Source organism: Aptenodytes forsteri, unplaced genomic scaffold (genome assembly GCF_000699145.1).
Source record: "Aptenodytes forsteri isolate BGI_AS27 unplaced genomic scaffold, ASM69914v1 Scaffold582, whole genome shotgun sequence".
Lineage (NCBI taxonomy): Eukaryota > Metazoa > Chordata > Aves > Sphenisciformes > Spheniscidae > Aptenodytes > Aptenodytes forsteri.
Window position 1 is genome coordinate 507,842 of NW_008795675.1, and position 17,872 is coordinate 525,713.

A 17,872-nucleotide genomic window follows, 5' to 3' on the forward strand; every position below is an offset into this window, starting at 1 on the left:
AAACTATTGACTATTGAAGCCTGCTTGACAATAGATTCAGTATTTTCAGGAGTGTTTCACTAATTTTCAGTACAGTTTGTAGGCCCTTTGGTGTATTGTGTGTGCATTATCATATGGAACGCTGGACACTTTCATTATCTGGCCCTGTAAGTTGCTGATTTTGATCTATTTTTAAAGATTCTTTCCTTCTCATTGGAACCAGAGGCCAAAACTGCAGAGGTATCAAGTCTGTGTTTCCAATTCAAGCACAGCAGAACAGTTGTTGTGATGTTCAAAACATCATGAATGGTAGATTGCAAAGCAGGCTGTCTGGATTGTTTTAGAGAGAAAACTGGGGAAGGATCTCAAAACTGGGTAGCCTGAAGTGCTTGTGCGAGTCTGTAAGCTCACTTCCACGTCCTTTCTTAAACAGCTTTCTTCCTCTTAACAGTCATCGGTTTTGTGCCAGAGCAATGCTGTAGGTTGGACAATGTCATTCATGGCCCTACTCTATTTATAGGGTATTTCAGCAACCCCTCCTGTAGCTCCTGTTTCCTGATTTAAAAGAACTTTCATGGTACGTCGTCTCCTCTCATTTTCCACTGGCAGAAAAAGGGAGGAGTTGAGTTTCTCCTTGAAATGCAACAGAGCATTTCTGCCTCTCTTTAAAGGCCATGGCTCTTGTCCCTCCGATTTAAGAGACGAGTCTGGCAAGGGGAGGGCTGTGGGTGAGGCACCCGTTGCAAGTGGTCACTTCTGCTTGGCTGCTTCTTTCACCTTGGCTTCGGAGACAAGGGGAGATGGCTAGTGAAGACTAGTAGGAGATGAGGAAAAAAATGGGTCTAGAAGGCACAACCCAGTGGGAAATTGAGTTAGAAGTGAGGATGAGGATGGAAATGAACTGTGCAGATGCAGCACCTTGCCTTGGCTGAGCCCTGACAGCAATCACCTGTCTGGAAGTGCTGGTAGTTCTGCTGCGCAGAGGTGGCCTGATACAGCTCACATCAAAGTCGAGGCTTAAAATTTAGAGTTGAAAAGGTTTTTTTTTTATATAGGCCAGACGTAACTTCAAGAAACTGCAACACAGAGGTCCCTGACATGAGAAATATTGCATTAGAATAACACTCTTCATTTCATAATTTTAAATTATCATCCTTGTTAGTCCTTCCTCTGTGTTTTCCCCCCTTTGCTTTCCCATTTCCCTTTCTCCTTCCCAACAACCCAGACATAGTTTTGATGTTATCTTTTTCTGTCATGCTGTTTGTGTGGTACAGTGTTTATTTTTCAAAGCCAAAGGAGGATTTAATAACATTCAGCTGATCACAGAACAGCTTTGCTTTAAAAGCTCATTAGCTAGGGCTTGCCTCCTGGTTGTTGCTTTCAGTGACATGCTTGTCACAGTGACAGAAAATCATATGTATCCTTGTGTGTATTTATTGTGTCTCAGTAACTCTCCTGGTGAGAGGCTATGCTGATAAAGGGCTTGAAGTAAAGCTTTGCCAGTGGATGCTCATTTTCTAGTTGTGCGTTGTTGGTTTTTTTTTTTTTTTAATAAATGGAAGGAGTGATTGTGAACTGAGCAGGCTGTCAGTGCCTGGGCCTTGGACATTGAAAGTTTGACATAATTGTCAGTATTGGCCAAAACCAGCAGGAAGGCGCAGGTTCCAGACATGCCATGAGCTCTTACTAGTTGTGTGAAAATTGGTATCTGGAGAGAGGATGGAGTGCCCCTATGGGGGAGAAGTTGATTTATCTTACAAGATGCTACACGAGGACAGGCTAGCTGGTAGGTTAGTGTGTGCCTGGCTCTGGATCACTGCTCTGTGCCTGCTGAACATCCTCATCAGGCAAGCTGAGAACAATGGGAGGGACTGCGGGTCCTGTGAAAGGGAGATGTAAGCTGGAGCTCTAGTGGCTGTGGTAGGGATGACAACTGGTGTGGTGTGTTTTGCTGCTCACAAAACATCTTTTTCTTAAAAAATACACTTGTGGAGTAAAGCTATGAACAGTGTTATTTGCTCAGTTATTCAGAAATTCATCCAGGCCTGCTTTAGAATAATGAGATTAGGCTGAAATTTGTGGAGTTAAAAATAGTAGAAATTGGGTTCTTTCAAGTTGCTCTTTTTTAAATTCCTTTTTTCAGATGCCCCAAGTCATGTTATTTAAGTTTACTCTGCAAGCACAAAGCATAGAAACTTACTGAAATTTCTAATCTAATTAGGCATCTTTGGGAGCTGGGGTTTTAAGCAGAACACCAAAGATGGAAAAACTTGTGATAAAACCACAGGAGAGCATGTTCGGCAAGAAAATAAAAATAACGGGGTGGAAATGAGCATGCTGTGTGCATGTAGCTGTGGAGGCAGGTAGGGCTCTCTTCTCTGGTGGCTGTGCAGGCTGGATTCTGCCAGCAGCTTTGTTGTTCTTCAGATTCATGTCTCTTCAACTCCTCTCCCTCTCTGCTGCCTTAGCAGTTATTGTCACCTGTAGTTAATCTGCAGACCTCTGTTTTGTGAGGATTGAGGGATTAGAGTAAGAGCGAGTCTACAGGAGGTACCTGTGATACTGTGGGCTCTGGTGAGCCCTCTTGCATTCAGCTGGGCTTTCATAAAGCAGTAGGCATGTGTGATGGGGCTGTCAGATATGAACCTGGCATGTGGAGTACACACTGCTTACAGTACAGAGCGGCAGATCACATTGCCTCTATGTGATTGAATGGGCCTGTTTCACCATCTTTGTCTTTCCCACCTTGGTATAGCAAAGTCATGTTTAAAGTTGCCCAGGTTACCTTAGGATACCCGAGAACCTGAGGCACAAGTCCTACTAATCTCATTGTAGCCAGAATTTGTTCTAATAGGCAGTTTTCATCAGAAGTTCTGAGTGTTGGAAGGAGTATAAAACTGCAATGAGTGATGCTCTAGAATTAAAAAAAAAAGGAAAAAAAAGCCCAGTTAGTTGGCTTCAGATAACAGTAAATAGGTTGTACATTCTTTCCTGATAAAACTTCCACAGAACTTTAATGACCCCCATGCTGCTCAGCAGTCACTCGTGCATCAGCATCCCTCCCTCATTTGTCTTACAGCATCACAAAATGGATTAAGTTGAGCTTGGAAAAAAGCGTACTTACTCCAAAACAGAAATGCTCACACGTGATGTTTTTTTCAGGACTAGCTATTAAAATGTAAATACAGACCATAGATCAGTCCAAATTGATCCTCAAAGGTAGGTAAGTTCTCAGTCTATTTTAGTCTGTTTTTATCATTATCTTGTGTATGTACCCCAGCATATTAATTCTTAAAAATTTAAATGTTTTAGTAGCATTTAATACCTGAATTATGAATAATTGTTTTGTGTGGTTTTTTTCTTAAATAAAAATGTCTTTTTGCTCTATTTAGGTCTAAACGTGATTAAGCCTGCACTATGTGCTGTACTCATCAAGTGTTCTTTAAATAAAAGCATTTCCTCATCTGGATAAAAACAAAATAAAGCTCAGCTTGCTACAGAAGCTCTGGCCTTATGGCCTTGATTTTTGCAAGGCTCTGAGTGTCCTGACGTGTGCTGTGTACTTAAAAAACCAGAGTTTAGGACTTTGTGAGGAACAGCTTTAGTTCAGTGGAAAAAAATGCCTGCTAGTGGTCTGAGTTTCCTTATTCTCATTCTTAATGATGTCCTTTATAGTGTTCAGTAGAGTCATAGGTTTAAGAAAGCAGCCTTTGTGGAGTTAGTGACATGTTACTTCTACCTACACATGCTGGGTCCTGTGGGAGTTGAGTCAGCACTTTTATAATGGTTTTAAGACAACTGTTTCTTTTCTTCCTTTAGGCTCATAGCTGGCAGCCTGGAATCAAGAACCCATACCGTGGGGTGGTGGTATGGCCAGTTCCTGAAAATGTTGAAATTACTGTGACGCTCTTTAAGGTATGTTTTTTAAAGCATAATCTTTCCTATTTCATAAACAGCATATGAAAAATTCTGTTTGGAAACATCAGATTATAATCACAAAGGCCTAATCTTGCTGGGTTTAAGTTGTTAACTGCACAACCTTATGTCCCCAGTTTAAATCCCAGAGAGAAGGATGGTCTGTTCCCTGCCAAAGCTTACTTTTGTAGTTTAGTTAACACAACGAAATATCCCATTCAGCTGATTATGGCGAGTCGTTGGCATAGAATTTAGTACGTGTGTAACTGTGCACGTAGTATATGTGTAAGGGCTTGGCGTGGGTTATAGGCTGGTTGGTTTTCTTTAAATACTGTAAGCCAGAAGTTGTCAAAACACAGCCATTTCTAGACTTCCTTGTTCAGTTGCAGTGCAGTGACCCTATTTCTTATGCTATTGACTAGGAAACAGAATCCAGCTCTTAATTTCACAGTATTTAGTATGCCACACAAACATCACAGTACTTACGTGATTGCAATTGTAGGAGTGGATGTGGAGTACTGGAATAGTACAGAGAACTGCATTTGTTCTATTAAAAAAAGAAGCTTATTTGTGTGGCTGCGAAGCAGGAGAAGAAATTGATGGTTATGCTAGAACTTATTTCTGAAATATCACTGGGGAAAGTCCTTTCTGCATAAAGATAAACAATGCAGCTTTGCATGTGTGATAGTTTAGGAGGCTGACTGGGAGGTTGGTGATTTCTGGGATTTTCATTCCATTAGTTCTTTCTTTTTCTTTACTCTGGTGTCTCCAGCTACACTCTGGTTGTTCTTATATATAATTGTTCCCTTTACAGCTTAGGGCAACAGTAACATATTTTTTTCTAATTAGTAATATTTGTATTTCTTTGTCTTGGGGACTTCCCTGAATAACTGCTTAGAAGTAGCTTCTGGTTAGCCTTAGAATGTGAATTTATTACTTGGTTCATTAAGCCTAAAAAGGGGGTGTTTCTCTCTTTTTTTTTTTTCCCCCCCTCCCCCCTTGGGATCACCAATGAACAGAAAGTTCCCAGGTTGCCAGTGATGCTAACTATCATAAATTTTTCTCTTCTTAGCAGACACATAGTCTTCAACTGAGGTTCAAAAGTTCACTAGCAAAAATTGTTTGCCTTTGCATGCTTCAAGGGCCTCTGCTTGGATTAAGAAGTTTAACACCATTATGTGACTATGCTGCGCATCTGTAATCTGAATATGGTTATGTAACACAGTAAATGTTACTTAATATTTTTAACATTCAAAGTGAAGCAGAAATGTACACAATTCTTGATTGTCTATGTGATAACATGTTAGGTGAAGAATGAGAAATTAAGTTTCTTTCGGGTGCAGCTCTGTGATGCTGTGGCTTTAGAGTAAAAGTGTCTCCCAGCCTTCTCCTGCCATCCCACACTACCTTTTTATTTCTACCTGCACCGCTTCAGGGATATATTTTGTAGTACAGCACAACAAACTTGTAGTTGTGCCACTGAAAGTGAGTGTGAGGGCTAGGACCAGATAGTGAGAGGAGAGAAGGGCCTCTGGAGCTGGTGTTAGGTATTACTACAGCCTTAATTTTACCCAGCACTGTGACTCTGCAGATGTTCACTGGACTGCCTCCTCCTCTCCCCAAAAATGAGCCTGCCCGTCACAAGGATTGTTCTGGGAGGAGAGGAAGGAGCGTGAATAATGCCAGAGGCTGTGCCTTCTGGGAACGGTACACACTGATCTCTGGGGGAACGAGCACAGGCTTTTATAATCAAAATATTGAGATCACGCAAAAAGCATCATATTGTCAGGCAGCTTTTATGTAAATCTGTTCTAACTGATCCTCTGGCTCCTCTAACAAATGGCCAAAACCCACCTTTTTCTCTATAAGGATATGCAGGTGTGGTACAGAGCAGCGCTTTTTGAGCAAGTTGGGTGATGCCCCAGGAGCACTGTATCTGTGCGAGACCATCTGTGTCTGCCTGGATGAATGAGCTGAGAGTGATATACGATAGCAGGCAGAATACGGTGTTAGCACAGTTTACGCTGTGCCCAGTCCTCTGATAGCTCTGTTGGCTCAGTGCTACAGCGGCACTTCAGCTGTAGCGTGGGATATGTCCTAACACCCGGAGAGCTGGCATTTCTGTACCTGGTACGTTCTGGGCAAGGATGGTCAAAAAGAACTAGCTATTTTTTGCACAGCTGATGCATTGACTGGTCAGCGCTAGAGTAGTGGGAAAGGAAGTATGTAATAGTGCACTGCAGCAGCCTTTTGGGAGCTGACTTACAAGTCAGGTATTTGTATCCTTCCTTCCTCTGGAAGGAGGGAGGTGAAAACGATGAAAGCAGTAAAGCTCAGAAAAAGAGACTGCTCATCTTGCAGTTTTGTAAAAGTCCCTTTAGGAGCCACTCCCCTGCGAAGGAGAGTGACTGCTGAACATTTGACACTTTGCAGTAAGTACACTTAGCGTGGCCGTGTTGTTAAACAAACAGTAGTTGTCCTCTTTCATTACAACCAGAGAAGTTAAGGGAAGCTGCTGACTCCATGTCCACACTGGCAGAGCCCACTGATGGGAGCAGGTTGCTCCAAAAGAGCTTTGTAGCAATCACAGATAACAAATTAGTGCAGTGGTGCTGTTTGAAATAGAAGTGCAGGGAAGGGAAAAAGCGGACTCCAGAATAGATAGCTACGTGTTTTGGGAAATGACTCACACAGTAGTGGTTGTGCATTCCTAAGTGGCTGTTGAAATGTGTTGCTGGTAGGATTAGGAGATAAGTCAAGGTTTCAAGTGCTGATGAGAATGTTAAGAATATCCTCTCCAGTAGTCACCCGTGGACACTTGAGAGCTGGCTAGCAAAGTGCCTGTGATCAGTCAACAGACGAGATATTTTGCATTATCTGCAAATCCCTATTTTGGGTGTTAGCTTGTTTCCAACAATATATTTGTAATTCTTAGGCAAGCAGAGCTTAAGTATTGAAGAGACTACAACCTTCGTTTAGAAAACTTTCATTTCAAATAAATAAAAACTTTGTTTCATTTCACTTAATTCTGGGCTGCTGGTAAAATTTCATAATGCTCTGGAGTCATGTGGGGAACAGTATCAAATGGATATATTGATTCAGTTTCCCTTGACTAGCTCTACCTCCTGCCCATCCAGCCGGCTGAAGTGCTAATTACATAAAAACTTCCATCTGTTCTGAAAGTTTAACTTCTTCCTTTGCCATGCTCTACATTCATGTTTGGTTATGCCTTGGGTTTTTCAACCAAAATGGGGAGGAAGAAACTTTGTGAAACAATAAGCCTATTATGCATTTTAAGTCCATGATTTGTAGTGCTTTCATGGAAAGATCCATAAATGCCAGAAAAGCTAGCTGAATTCCCATTTTTTATTGTTTCCATGGTTGCACTCCAGAAGTTCACCTTTAGAGTCCCTGCATTAGCAAGGTTTAACCATCATATATGAAAGCTTGTATACTTTTCCGTGGTTTTATGTACAAACACATACCTGTATCAACTGAGAGAGATTTTAAACGAGAAATTTTCACTGCCAAGCAAGCCCAGTGCTTTTAGCAAAGCTAAGTGAACATCAGTTGTACTACGAGGATTTAAATTGCAACATCATTATTTTCTAGCTTAAAAGCAAAGTGAACTTCCCAAGCAAGAATGTTTGTTCTTCTGGAGTAAGCATGGACTTTGCTTCATCGGATTAAAAAAAACCACTTGTTTTTCAGTGATATACATGGTTTATCACACCAATGTACTATTGCAGTAACAGGGAAGATTATCAGCTCTTCATTCCAGAGTTTGAAAAAGACATTTTTAAAGGCATAGCTTTCTAAGCACGCAAAAAATTATTTATGAGTGAAGTAAGAATAAAATAGATGATAAAAGGAGACTTGTGTTGTTGAAAGTATTCCTGTCCCCACATATCTCTCAGAATAAATCCCATATCATCTTTCTTGAAAGCCCATGTCAATCATGTGCTTTGATTATAGTGCAGTAACCAGCCGTGCACTAGCAGGAACACTGCAGCAGAGCCAATACATTGTCTCAGGGAAGGAAAAAAAAAAAACAAACCCCAAACCAAAACCCTTTGATAAAGCCACTTCCCAGAAGCAAAGAACAAATCCAGGTTCAGAACATACTTGTTTCAGTTTAGGAGAGACCAGTGGCTTGACCGGACACTATGGAGAATATTCCATAGGAGGGAAAAACAGCCCTGTAGACAAGACAAGATGTTGTGTGTCAGATATAAAAATCATAAGCTCAGGGAAGGGAGCACACTTGCACACTAAAAAATTAAATATCCAGGGTTAGTGTGGGGACTAATTGTAAAAAAAAATACATTAAAAAAAGTTAATCCTTGTTGGCTTTCCAGCCCAGAGGCTTTACAGGAAAGTGTGAGCTGTCATGAGCTTGGTGTGGTGATGTACAGGGACAGTTCTGCCGGTCTGCTCAGAGCTCCCCGTTTTCTGGAAGCTCAACAAAAACTGACCAGAGTTGTATGTGATTTTCTAGACTAATCAGACCTCTGTAAGCAGCATTGAAAGCAACAAGAATTGGGTCAAATTTTGAGTCTTCTGCAGCTTCAAACAGCCAAGTACAAAAGCTGAAGACAGATGCTGGAGTACCCGGAGCATCTGCTATAGGTCACTGGTAGAGGAAGATCACAAACCCTGTCATCATTTGATCTGATTCAATATGACAGTCCTTAAGTAGTTATTCTCCAAGAAGAAAGACCGAAGATTAAGGCTGGTATGAAGGGATCTAATTGAAAGGCAAGCTTCAAAAGCCAGGAAAGCTTAGGGGGGAGGCATGGGGAAGGAAGGGAGGAAGGGACTAACAGTCTGAAGATCTTCCCCACCCACTCTGGCTGCTGATTATGAGAAGGAGCAGTCCCTTGTTTGCTGATATGTCTTTCATTCCTATTACAAGAGATACAGAAATGACTCTGAAGATAACCTAAACTATTGGAGAAGGGTTACCTTTCTTCAGTATTCTGAAACCACCTTATACACTGCAGAAAGGATCTAGTTCTTGACAAAGTTCCTTGCAGAATGGGCTGATGATGGACTGATCAACAGAGAACAGAAAAATGTGACAGACACATTCCTTGTTGTTCTTCCCTTGCCTGAGCCCAGAAGAGTTGTCTGTTTTCAGGTAGTTGGCACATGGATGGGCAGAATGGGGTCACAAAGAAGCTGATGGGTGAGATTGCAGAGAAAAGTTTGTAGGACTGAGCTTATTGAGGGCCAGCATATCTCTAGAAAAGTAGTTAACACAGTTACTAGGAAAATGTGAGATGAGCCAGGTTTTTGCTGGTGGATCAAAACGCTCTACTGATCTTAAGAGTTGGAGAAATGATTATCTGAGAGTCTCACTGTAGGAGAACCATAAGATGATATCCTGTCCTTTGCACAGTTCCTTACTATTGGCTTCTCACCTGAGTGTTACTTTTGAACACTAAAGTCATCTTACCAGAAAAAAAAAAGAAAGAAAAGCAAAAGGGTGGGGGAAAAAAAGAAGGCTCTAAAACTTGGTTGAAGATACTGCAAAGGAGTGTCATACTGAGAGGCAAATGCATATGGAAAGAGAAACAGGAAAATGGGGCCTATCTCTTGATACTAAGAATGATGATTCTTTTCTACACAATAAAATGAGGAGGAACAACAAGCCATTCAATCCATTTGCCCAAATACTCACAGTTTTCAATTTGAGGTAAAACCATAATAAATGTTGGATAGAGTGTAGTTCTGCATCTGTGGTATGTTGGTAAAGAAAATGAGCATTTAAAAAAAAAAAGTCTTGCCAACTCCATGTTACAGCCAGGTATGAGGCAGTTTCAGGCTGAGAAAAGTACTGGAGACAGTTTGTTCCTTGAGCTTTTTAGGTAATTTTCATTATTTGCTTTCAGGAAGGAGGATGGGAATGAGATCTGTTTATAACTCTTGTCTTTAGGTGTTTCCAGCTGTGCATTTTCAGTGATTACTTGTGTCTGCTTGCAGGTGAGGTGAGGTTTTGTGTGCTGTGTTATCAGGGAGGGCTTTCATACAGTGAAATTTCAAAGGCTGCTATAGCCATTACTCCTAGGGTTATTCTTCCTAAAGAGCAGTCAGCTGTATAGTTCTCAAACAATAGTTTGCTAAATTCATCACATGAGTTTTATGTGGGAAATGAATGAAAAATATGGGTTAGCCAATGAGGGAAGTATGTGGTGTTATATTTTTTTTTTTACTGGTATTTACCCTCTTCAAATCCAAAATAAGGTGAAAGATTAGCCAGATTTAGAGAAACATCACTTTTTATGGAGACCACATATTGAAATGTTAGCCCAAAGGATGAAATGGTGGTTGCAATAGAAACTGTGTTGTAACTATAATTATACAAGTATCAGTTAATGTTGACTATGTAATAAAGTTGTCAGTTAGCTAGAAATAGGACTCTGCATGCTGCTCCCTGGGCTTCTAATAAAAGCATTTTAGTGAGAAGAGTGAACACACTTATGTGTGTCTTGCAAGGAAATGCTGAGGCTGAGGTGTGTAAGCTTATTCAGGGTTTTCTGTTTCTAGAGGCATTTTAAGACTAACAAAAATTGTGGCTTTTTAAAAAAAAATCTGGATTTGTCTTTAAATCTGAAATATCTTACACATATGCAAAGTGTCCATATCTTAGCATATTTCAGACTCTCCAAACTTTTGGTAAGGCTGTGCATTAGAGAAGTCCTTGAAGCTTTCAATTTTTATTTTTTTATTCTGGGTGGTTGGTAGGGAGTTTGGGGGTAATACACTCGTGTTTATTTTTCAAAAGTGTTCACAACTCGCGTCCAAGTGCTTGCTAAAATGTTGAATAGTAAGAAGTCTTTTTTTATTATACAGTATTATTTTGCTCTATCAGATTATCAGAAATACTCAGCAGAGCACCTAATTCTGTAACCTTTTGAGGTGTAAATCAGTTTTATTGCCATTGATAATAGAAGAGCTTTGTTTTTCTTTATAGATTATTGCCTTGCATGAACAAAACAATGATTGTTTTGTTTGTTACATGAGATAAAATACTGGGCCCTGACTTTGCAAGCAGTTTTAGGTAAACCTGCAGCCTTGCATTAATAGCTTTTGGGGGAGTTCTGAAAAAAATTGAGCAGGATGAAATATTTAAGAGTTTAGTCATTTATTATGGAGTAGCTTATTAAGACAGGGGGATTAATGATCCCATTAAATCTCATTATGTCATTTTATGCTGTATCAAAGGAAACAACTAAACAAAAAGGTAATTAATTGCCCCAGGTTAACTCTTGAAAATAAGTACTTAATAGCTGGATTGCAGAAAATTGTATCTTTAGAATTTATATAGGATACAGCAAACCAGCAGGTATCGTGCACTTTATTTACATAATGCAGAATTCCACAAACCTGATTAATGTGATGGATATATAATTACATAATCTGATATTTACAAGTACATTAATTGGAACACAGAGATACCTCAGTATAATTTTGTATGTATCTACTTGCACTTCTATCCTTATGGCTAATGGTACAGTATGTTTCACACTCATTTGCAGTATTTAAATTATTCTGATTTTAAAAAAAAATTCTAAAAATATTTATATATCAAAACAAATCATCAGTTTTGACATAAGTTTCTAGTAACATCTTATATTTTTTTCATTGAAACTACATCCCATTGTTGGAGTAATATTGCATATGACGCCTGTGGTTGAAGCTGTTAAATATATAGCTAATGATGGTGCCAGTGGTATGATGTGGTGTTGAATTTCCTCCGGGAGCGTGCCGATGCCCAGCGGGACGACTCCTGCAAGGAGAGCCAGTGTTTTACAGGGGGTCTGCAGAGCAATGAACCGCTTTACTGGATTTTGTAGGAAGGACTGTGCTGGAGGAGATAGGACGATATCCTCTTAGAAATGTTACTGTAGTTCATTCAAAGAGGAGGTTTATTTAAAAGCACACTTTCCAAGTTTTTTGTGTGCTGGAAAAAGAAAAAAAGTAATTCTTTTCGCTGTTTGTTTACGCTGTAAGCTTGTTACTTACAAAATCTTTTATTTTGTGTATTTGATGAGAACTAGTTAAAAGAATCATTTGTAGTACCACGATACAGTACCTCTACTCACTGTGTGTCTGACTTCAAAGCAAAACTAAGTGAAACAAAGATGATTAAAGCAAAGACTTAAGGTGAGTTGAAAAGACTGAATGTGAGGCTTGTAGCATTCTGGAAAGAAAGGGAAGATGGTGCTAACGGAGATAAACAAAGTAGAAGCAAAATATCTTGATCCACTTTGTTAATTTACGGCAGCAAGATTGAATTGGTGCAGTGTTTGGTGTAGTATCATAAGCAGGCTCCAAATAATAGCAAGAAAACTCTGCAGGTGCTGAGTGGTCTCATATGATGATGGCAAATGCTGGTTATGGGAAAGTAACATTTATCAACAAGTGTCTATAGCATGCAAGTGTCAGAGGCAAAGGAGTAATTGAGTGGTTTCCTATAACTGGAAATAATACAAAACTGAGGTATAGCAAAATTAGGCTTCATGTCTGAAGAAAGCCTAAAGCCACATTCTCTTAATGTGAGAAGCTGTTTTGCAAGAGGAGTACAAGTTATTTTGTTACAGTTGTTCAGAACTAGGATTGGATGATAAATTAATGATATTTTTTGAAAGTTTTTTTTTAAAGTAGGATCCTTGATAGAGGCATGAAGGGGATGACTTAATGTCTCCACCATTATCTTAATTTCAGACAACAACAATATAGACCATACCACCAGATTGAAAGCTCATTAAATTGGAAATAAATGCCAAATATACAAACCTTGTTGTTATTTGTCTTCCTCTTGGTGAAAATGTTTTCTGGTCCTCATGTGCGATGCAATAGAAATGTTGTGAAGTAAGGATACGTATTTAAGAAATTTGCAGTGAAATGAGGTACTGTTCTGAAGCTGTGACTTTGGATCTCTGCTAGTGCTGATGGGGTCTGGTCATGAGGAGGTTGGGGTGATGCGCAGCTGCTGTAGGTGTATGCCTTCTCACGCCAAGTGGGAGCAGTGGCTTCCTCCAGTGTTCTCTGCAAGGTGTAGATTTGTTGTGTTTATTTGGGAGATGGAACTTAAGAATTGAAGAGAGATGTATCTTCCCACTTTTACAGGCCTTTATCAGAATCAACCTCATGTTTGTATCTGTAGGAGTCTTTATTAAATCCTTGCTGGCAGTTTTACCCTAACTTGCTCATCATCTTATTGACGTCCACTGAAGCCTACGTCCTAGCTAAAGTATTTCCCTCTGTCATCTTCAGTGGGTAAAAATATTTCTATGAGTATATGAAAATCTTGGCTGAGTTACAATTTCTTGCACCCTGGATTATTTTTAGACTTAAGTTCTCTGGTTTGTTTTTCTAGGATCCCCATGCTGAAGAGTTTGAAGACAAAGAATGGACGTTTGTCATAGAGAATGTAAGCTGGAATGTTATGTTTTTTTAATATGTGTAAGACTTAATCATTTAAAAGATTAAAGGGTGTCCAAATGCTGAAAAAAGCTTGAGTAAAAATTGAGCTGCTGAACCAAAGTAAAGCCTTGCTCCGTAGTAATAAAGGCTTGTTAAAATACCTATTGTTATGTTACAATTAAAATACAGGAGAGGGGAGTACTGTACTACACTGCTTAAATTCCCTCCTTGTAAGCATCAGTCTTCCTTGCATTATTTTGCTATGAGCAATGGAGTAAACAAGTTAGAGCTGGGTTATGACTCATTGTTTTATGGGTTATGACACATTATTTTTCTATGAGCAGGGGAGTGAACAAGTCAGTGCTGGGTTATGACATCTGTACATCCCAAATGGCAGTGCACCCTTCCCGGTTTTGAATGCCACTCTTTAGTGAACAGCACATTTTCATCACTTGCGTTTTATAGGTGGGGAAATTGAGGCAGGGTGGAGAGGTGGGACCAGCCATGGTCACCTAAGTGAAGAGCAAAAGAGTCATGACATGCCCCCTGCTCCCTGAGATCCCAGTCTCGCGCTCTGTGTGGGGGAGCCATCTTGTGCACCCAGTGAAAACCCAAAAGGTGGCTCCTGTGAATCTCTGACTCCTCTGAGTCAGGAGCTCCCAGAACTTCCCAGAGAGCTGAGCTCCTGAGGGCTGTACAAACAACACGCTTTGCCAAACATTGCACAGAGCTTCATGAAGTACTTCTTTCCTTTCCCTTCTCCATGTTGGGCTGCAGCTTCCGCTTTGGGGCTGCCTGGGCTGAAAAATGGGGGAGCTGCTTTACCTGGAGTTTCCTTGAAGAGGAAACTTGTTTTTGAAATACATTTGAAAGGACTGTGGTATCAAGACAGTGTGTTTGTCTCTCATTAATATAGATTATGGACTGTTTCTCAGTAACATGAGTTAATTTTTATTTGTCGTTTCTAAACAAAAAAAATACCGCTCTTTTATGGAGTCGTAGTCGTACCAGGCAGCACTGAAGTATGGGGACGCAATGGAATTCGCATGTTATCTTTTTTTTGCCTAAAAATGCTGCTTTTTCTCTCTTGTTGATATCAGAAGTGATTTGGATGTCCAAAGCTAAGTTTATTCTGATAGCCAGTGACTGAACGTTTAAAAGGGCTGAAAGCAAAGTGCTTAATTTATACTTTTGTTTTTAAATGCCAAGTTTCTATTTTCATTTGAGACTTATGAATACAAAACACAGTTTAGTTACTGTTTCCTGGAGTTTCCTTTTCTTTCTCACTTAGTTTATTTTAATCAGGGAAGTCTCCATCACCAATTGTCACTGTACAAGTAACTGTGAATAAAACAATGTCAGTGTATTTCTCAGCCAACCCCCCTGGGTATAGTTGGATTTCCCATGACGTTGCAGCAGATTTTTTCAGAAATTTATAGTGGGCATGTAGACTTCATGTCCTGCTTTATAACACATTGCTTGTTTTCATGTCATCATATGATATATAGAGGTGGCAGTAGTACATTTGCTGCATGCAGTTCTCGCTCTCTGCCTCAAATCTTCTCTGAGCTGCAGTAATGCTTGCAGGGTAGGAGGTTGCTTTGGTTGCTGTGCCCCAAAACGTGGCCTCTGCTGAAACAGATGGAGACGGTTCCAGTATGTATTGGTGATGGGGTAACCTTTTGTTGTGTGCGAACTTACTCTTTACAACCTCAGTTATGCCATTAGTTTATCCCACAAGAACTGCCAAATAGTCATTGGTAGGTGGATGTTTATCTGTGGATTAGAGGATATATAAATATTATCCTCAGAATAATAAATTTAATAAATAATTTTACTGCAAAAATTATTGAGAGCTAAAGCAACCATAAAACTGGTTGCTTTCAATCGCCTTTTTTTTTTTAAGATGAAACACTACTGAAAGCGGTAGATACTGCCAAAAAAATCTGGTCTGCAAATATACTTGAAGATATGGAGAAACTCTTTTCCAAGAGTAACAGCTCCACTTAGTGGTGGATGAAAATATGTTCATCTGTTCGAGCAAGTAACAAATGATCCAATGGCTGGTTGACATTTCAGAGCACAAAACACCTGCTTGTTAAAAATCTGGGAGCTGGGGAGGAGGCAGGAGGCTGATCTCTTCCCTCCCTAAATTGTTGACATTTACCCCTTTCAGGCTTAACATATGGTTTTCCTGGTTTTAAAGGAACATATTTATCATCGAATCTGACAAGGACAGGTCACCTTTGGGAAGTGTGGAGACATTTTACAGTCCTTTGGGGGCTTTTCCTTTTTGTTCCAAGTATGTTCTCTGCCCACAGAGGCTGTAAGGTTTCCCTTCCTCCTTGGTTGGCAACACTCAGAATGCAAAATACTGAAGCCTGAAAAGTTTATGGATGTTCTTTCATTATAAAGCAATCTGAATTCTGCTAAAAACATTTCTTTTGAGCTTTTTTTTTTATTACTGTTAAAAGTCAATCTCCAAAATAATTTTGTAATGCTTCAGTATGGCTGAGCAAAGTTCAGCTAAAAGAGATAGTCAGCTGAAGTTTGATGCCTCTGCTGGCAGATGCTACCAAATTAAAAACAAGATTATTCTGGACTTTCAGAGGAATTTTTAAGTAGCGGTGAGGCGATTTGTGCAAGATAACCATGCTATAAATGAAAATGAAGCAAGATATTTGTTTTTTTGGTTGATTTTTTTCTAGTTTGGGGTTTGGGGTTTTTTTGTGTTTTTTAATCCTGCAAATACATGTACTTTGTGATCCATCACCTTGGTTATTGTAGGATTTTTTTTCTCTAACTGTATTTTTAATGTCTTAGTCACTCTGTATTTGTATTGTAGTAAGTCAACCTTTGTCATCTACCGTATGTCTAATCCATAAATAATTTGATCATAGCACAGTTTCTTAATATTTAATGTTGATATTCATTTTCCATCAGCCTCTCCCATGTCTTTACCTCCTTCACAGCTGCGTTCTTTGTATATTTACTGCTAACTTTCTTGTCTCTAATTTCATCTTTGTTTAACCACACTCTGTATTTGATTATCTGTTTTTTCTTCACGAGGCAGTTCTTGGAGTTGTCTTGTTTTCTGTGCTCTTCTGAATAATATCGGATGTTCAGATTGGCTGTTGCAAGTTGGAGAGCAAGAAATTCATAGCTAAGAATAAGACTTACCCATCTGTGGAGAGGTAATAGGCTTTCAAAATTTTACAGATTGGCATTAGTTTATTTTGTCTATTCAGTTTAGAGAACAAGGACTAGTTGCCTTCCATTTAAAAATATAAGCCACTTCCTCTAGTAAGTAATTTTTCTCTCTTATTGCTCCTATGGGTAGTTGAACATGTGCTGTTGCCACATTTGGTTCCTTCCACTGTCTGAGCTCCAACTTCTAGTGTTAATTTTTTCAGCATTAACTTCTGATTTCTCTTATGAATTGCTTTCTCGGGGTTTCTGGTGTACCAGTGCTCAACAAAGAGTCTCTGTGTGGCAAGAGACTCTATAAGTACCAGGGAAAACTCTCACAAACAGCATTAATGCCTCTATCAAACTTTCTGCGGGGTTTCCATGCTCTCCCATTTAAGTAAAAGAACAGTGCATGTCTCTAAATACATCTCTGTCTTTTAGCAGTAAAATAGTTTTCAAGTGAAGTGGCCTATGGTGCAATCGTTAAGCATCCCCTCAGAGGTGCCAGGAGGAGGGCAGCTGATGAGTTTTAGTCAACTTGAAATGAAGACTGCATCTCTAAGAAGAGTTCAGCTGACCTGAAGTTTGGGCTATGTTTCTTGATCTCTGCAGATTGTCTAGCTACTGGAAGAAGAAAGGGACAGGAGGGAAGAGTAGAGGTTTAAATTGGTCCAGATACGTTGAAGCTTTCACTGGCTCTATGTACAAGAACGTTGTCTGAAGTAAAGGTAGCTGAAGTGATGGAAAAATGTCACTTTGCTTCCTAGCATGCTCAAAGCATGGAAAAGCACATAACATCCACTGAGGATGGACCATCGCATTTGCCTGTTTGCTGACAGCTTTGTAGACAGCTACCTCCTACATTCTTAAATGAAATTAAAAAATTCATAGGATGTTTTCAGAGGGTAAAATATTTGGTCTAGGAAACAACTTTTCCAGCTTTTTGTAGAAAATGTTCTTTGTGCCCAGATTTGTATCTCTAATAGCTAATAAATGGCATACTAATATATTCCAAGGTTCATAGTAGGCTTCTTTATCTTCCCTAATGTGCCTTGTGTTTCACCTTTGTATATAGGTTATTCACAGGGCCCAGGGTTGTGGTGGGTGAGCACTTTCCAGTAGCATCAATGTAATCAAGGCATTGGCAATCATCGCTGTATCCCTGATACTAACCATATTCCTCTCTTTATGTGGCAGGCCTATTAAAACATGGTCTTTGCTAACAACAGAAGAGGACATCCCAGACCTCCTAATTTGGCAGATGAATGAAGAAAAATGCCCCACCTGTTTTTGAAGCTTTGCTCATAGATTGATCTAGGCTGGGGCTGGAGGCAGCCTCACCTGGCCTGTCCTGTTG

The 17,872-nt window shown here is 39.7% G+C and overlaps 1 protein-coding gene across 1 annotated transcript in view; it reads left to right on the forward strand.

The window, feature by feature from the left end:
- EHBP1 (EH domain binding protein 1) overlaps positions 1-17,872 on the forward strand; it is a 222,839-nt gene that overhangs the window by 39,588 nt on the left and 165,379 nt on the right. The window contains 2 exon segments of the mRNA XM_009282606.2: positions 3,799-3,894; positions 13,280-13,333. Coding sequence (XP_009280881.2) covers positions 3,799-3,894; positions 13,280-13,333 — 150 coding nt within the window.